Source organism: Streptopelia decaocto (assembly GCF_964273445.1).
Source record: "Streptopelia decaocto genome assembly, chromosome: 7".
In the NCBI taxonomy this organism is placed as follows: domain Eukaryota; kingdom Metazoa; phylum Chordata; class Aves; order Columbiformes; family Columbidae; genus Streptopelia; species Streptopelia decaocto.
Window position 1 is genome coordinate 25,309,208 of NC_138661.1, and position 4,446 is coordinate 25,313,653.

The 4,446-nt window shown below is 53.6% G+C and overlaps 1 protein-coding gene across 1 annotated transcript; it reads left to right on the forward strand.

Annotated features, from left to right (window-relative positions):
* Window positions 1-228: 228 nt before the first annotated feature.
* Window positions 229-3,771, forward strand: SYNDIG1L (synapse differentiation inducing 1 like; the record flags this gene model as incomplete). The annotated part of the gene is made up of 3 exons (XM_082058559.1): window positions 229-657; window positions 1,865-2,002; window positions 3,613-3,771. 3 exons carry the CDS (start codon window positions 229-231, stop codon window positions 3,769-3,771), a joined length of 726 nt encoding a protein of 241 aa, XP_081914685.1.
* Between the last annotated feature and the right edge of the window lie 675 nt (window positions 3,772-4,446).

Genomic DNA, 4,446 nt, shown 5'->3' on the forward strand with positions numbered 1-4,446 from the left:
AGATGAAGAGATGCTCAGTTTGCCGAGATAGTGTTCAAACCATGGAGTGGGGGAAGGGCTCTTGTTTTCTCCAGCATTGCCAAATCTTTCTGTTCCCAACAGTCTCGTCTTGACATCAGCTCCACATGGGCAAGAGGCTTTTCTGCTCCCTTGTCTTGCTGAAATAACAGCCTCCTCCCTCCCACTCTCTCTGCTTCTGCAGGATCTCTCCCCCCCACCATCAGCAGCATGGAGAGTGTGCGCGAGCTCCAAAACCCGCTCTTGGCCAAGGCCAATGGGCATCTCCACAGCAGCTATTCTTACCACCAGCATCACAGCCAGGACTATCCCAGTCACCGCTGCCAAGGGAAACTGTATTCCTACATCTTCCAAAACACTGGCAGTGCCAGGACTCACCAGCTGCTGGATGCCAGTTCCCTGCAGCTGGCCGTTGAAGCCTTGTATGGCCCAAATTTCATCCTTGTGAAGGATGAGACCACTCTCAAGACCAAGGACAGCAAGTCAGAAAACTGCGAGACCACCTTTATGGAAAGCAAAGAGTCTCCATCAGAGGGTCCCGACGGGCACGAGGCACAAGGGTCTTGCCTTGTAGAGCGCGACATTCGCATCCAAACTGTGTCCTATGAGGTGGAGGAAGAGGAGCTCCAGGAGTATGAGGTAAGATTTTTCAAATGGGATGGCATCAAACTCCTCTGGTAACTCTGCCCATTGGCCCAAATTCTTAGCTATTCATTCTCCCTCTTTCCCCAGAGCTTCCCCCCAGACCCTACTATCTCCTGCCTCACCAGTCTCTCCCTGTGCACCCAGTATTTCTTCTCCCTCCTTATAATTTCTGCCCTCTTTTCCTTGCCACAGACCGCAGGAGGAGGTGAGCTTCCCTGAGGCAGCCTGGCTGCATGCTCCCTGGGTGCGAGCGGGAGATGATGCTGGTTCTGCAGGACCCCTGGGTTATGGGGATCCTTTGACAAAGCACCGCCATGGCATTCAAATTAATGGGAAATAGCAATCCTTGCATAAAAGCAAAACAAACATGCCTGATGGCATCTGCCAAAAGAAAGCTTTATAGATAAATAGAAGATGAATCTTGCAAAGGAAGAAGGAGAGCTGAGAAAGCAGCCATGTGCTGCATTCTGTGCCCCACCACGGCTCCAGTGGTGGTGCAGAGGCTGAGAATATCATCCAGGACCTTGAGAGGCGGGAGCAGGTCCCCAGGGCCTGCTGGAACAGATGTCTGATGACCCAACACAGCTCTGCTGTTTTAAGTGATGGTGGCAGCAGGGATGTCCCCACCTTTGCGTGCCTTCCCCACCCAGACGCATCACTTCCAGGCTGGCCTCCCTCTGCTCAAATGCAGGAGGGCTGCCTGCAGCTGCCCTGACCAATGCACTGGCTAAGGGGACAGGACATCTCACCCCTGTGATGGAGGCTCCAAATCAACCGCCTTCCCTCACTCACTAAATTGGTTTAGTAGGATATTGATCTCCTAGTCCCTAATGGGGATAAGGCACTTTGTTTAAGTTTGTTTAAGCTGACAAGCAGCCAGTTCCGCCAAAGCTTGAGATATTTCATTTTAAGACTATCTATCTCCCAGGGAAATCCCAGACCCCCAGCAAGTGAGCTCAGCATTTGCTCTGGCAGGGAGCCGAGAATCCACTATGCTCCTGAATTTGCTGAGCTACATTTTTTCTCATCAAGCTGGGCTGAGGAGGCTAAAATATTTTTGAAAGCCACTCCTTGAATTTGTAGGTGGGAAAAGTGTGAGAATATGTGATGGGGCCAGAAGAGAGCAGGAGCTGGGAGGAGGGGGGCTGAGACACAGCCTGCAGGGGAGGTGGGCATAGGCTGAATCCATCTGGTTTTTCAGAGTGACTCCTCCAGCGACAGCGAAAGTGAGGATCATTTCCTGATGCTTCCCCCCCGGGACCACCTGGGCTTGGCCCTTTTCTCCATGCTGTGCTGCTTCTGGCCCCTGGGGATCGCTGCCTTCTACTTCTCCCAAGGGGTAAGAGATCCCTTTGCTTGTCTGCATGCACAGAGTGCTGGAGCAAGGGCCCTGCAAGCCATAGCAGCCCTCAGAGGGGACTGGGCAGCTATCTGGCTCTGAGTCTCATCTCTGTGCCATTCCCAGACCCCTGAGGCCTGAGACAAAGGGTGCTCCCGGCTTCTGGATGTCTTCAGCACAGCTCTAAGGTTGCAAGTCCTCCAGCTCTTGTGTGAGTTACTGGAAGTTAGGTTTGTCTTTTGGGTGTTATTTAGGGAACTGGGGGTCCCTTTGGCCCCTTGCCCAGTTTCTCACCCTCTGGCTGGGCTCAGGAAAAGGGCATTTGCCCACTTGCCCTCCCATTCTCCAGTGGTGTGGAGGTCCTTCATCATGACCCAGTCCAAGGCAGCTCATGCCCCGGGAGTCAGGCTGCACTGGAGGCTGGACACAGAGGGGAGCCTGCTCTCCATATCACACTGCAGCTCCTCCGCTACACTAGTTTCTGACATGCATTGGCTAAGCTGGGTGAGCCAACACCAGACTGACAGAGGTGGGAGAGGGTGGTGGCCCTTGGGATGCACCAGCTTAGAGGAGCTGCTGCCTTCTCGAGGGCTTAGCTCAGAGCCAGGGCTCAGCCCAGAGCCAGGGCTCACATTGCTGTTGACCCAGAATAATTCATGCAGAGCCAGGGAATTTACTCCACGTCTGCACAGATGCTGCTGTGCCAAGAATAGATAGGGGGGAGGCATTAAGAAGTTAAAACAAGAGGATAGAAACAGAAATGAAAAAAATATATAACATGAGTACCCGGCACAGAGGCAGTAAGAGGCAGGGGAAGATTTCACTGATTAGGACCTTGAGGAGTGGCTGATTTCACATTTTTCCACGTGGTACAGAGTAGCACGGTGTACTCTCCACGTGATGATGTAATTGGTACTATTTATATTTAGCTCCATTTGCTATAACTACCACTTTTGTTCACTCACTGATGTAAGAACCATCTCTTTATTCAGTGTCTGTGCACAGTGGGTGCACAGTGTGTGCATTGATGTCCACATAGCAACTTGAATACTAAGGGTAACTCTGAATGTGTCCAAAGCACTCATGGAAACTGAAAGTGTCCAGCCCAGAGAACCAACACCCACATCTGCCTCCATCGCTGGCTCCATCAACCCTTCTATGGCAAATAGGCTTCAGCTGAAAACTCCATGCAGGCAAACTCAAGCGGCAGCACAGGCAGTCAGCTCCTGAGACCAGGCAGTACTCGTTATGTGTCTATATGGGGTATATTTGTACCACGCAGCCATCCCCCCTGTGCACAGACCATTTGCCTGGGCTTACAAGGGTCAAGCCACCCACTTGCAGCTCTGGCTGACTGCCCAGATGGCTGGGGTTTGCAAAGGGCCAAAGCCCATGCTTCCCTTAGAAGCAAAATCCACAGGGAAATGTGTGTAGGTGGCACTGCTGTGCTGAGCCCTCCCAGACCAACAGACACCTTGCTGTCCAACCCCAGCATTCATGGGACACAGTGCTCAGGGGAGGGCGACCGACTCAGCAGTGAAGCTACTGCATGCAGACTAAAAGTCCAGGTTGGCACAGCTGTGAGCAACAAGTGTTTCTTCTCCTTCCAGACCAGCAAGGCTGTCTCCAAAGGAGATTTCCACCTGGCCAGTTCAGCTTCCCGACGAGCCCTCTTCCTCGCCGCACTCTCCATCACTATCGGCACAGGAGTGTACGTTGGGGTGGTGGTAGCGCTGATCGCTTATCTCTCCAAAGGGGGCCACGTATAGCTGCCACCCACATGTCATCGCCGTCCTCAGTCACCGGCCCTCCTGGGATCGAGCTTTCCTGCAGAGCACAGGGTGCCAGTGCCTGCAAGGGCTGCTTGCACCGCAGGACCCCAGCACAGATGCCCTGTGCAAGCTCTTTCCCCTTTCAGACAAACAGTAGACCCCTGTTCTCCCCAAGGCCATGGCGTGCCACCATCCGACATCAGGAAATTGGGCACTGGCCTGGCTGCTGGGACCAGGAGGAGCATATTTGCCTGGTGGAAGACGTGCAGGAGAGACACTACATGCTGCTGCTTAGCTGGGGTCACCACACATGCTCCAAGGCCATGGTTTACCCTCCCACTGCTGGTGCCCAGGCTTGGCCCATGAAGGGGGCACACAGGGAGGAGAGGGGACACGGTGTCAGGGAGTGACCCTGGGAGGCTGGAGTCCTGGTGGGATCTCCAGACTCCCGGGATGGAGACAACATTCCTCTTTCAGTGCCACGGGATAGCACCTGGCCCCTCAGCTGCAGCAAAGGAGGGGAAAACCTGGACATGACCAAAGGGCGTGCTCTCCACATCCCTCTGCATATAGACCCCTGATCCACAGGAGAGCATCTCAGTTGTTGGCCCATCCCAGGTCAGAAATAAGGAGAAAGGCAGGCTGGTGTTTACACACTGTCACTCTCATTGC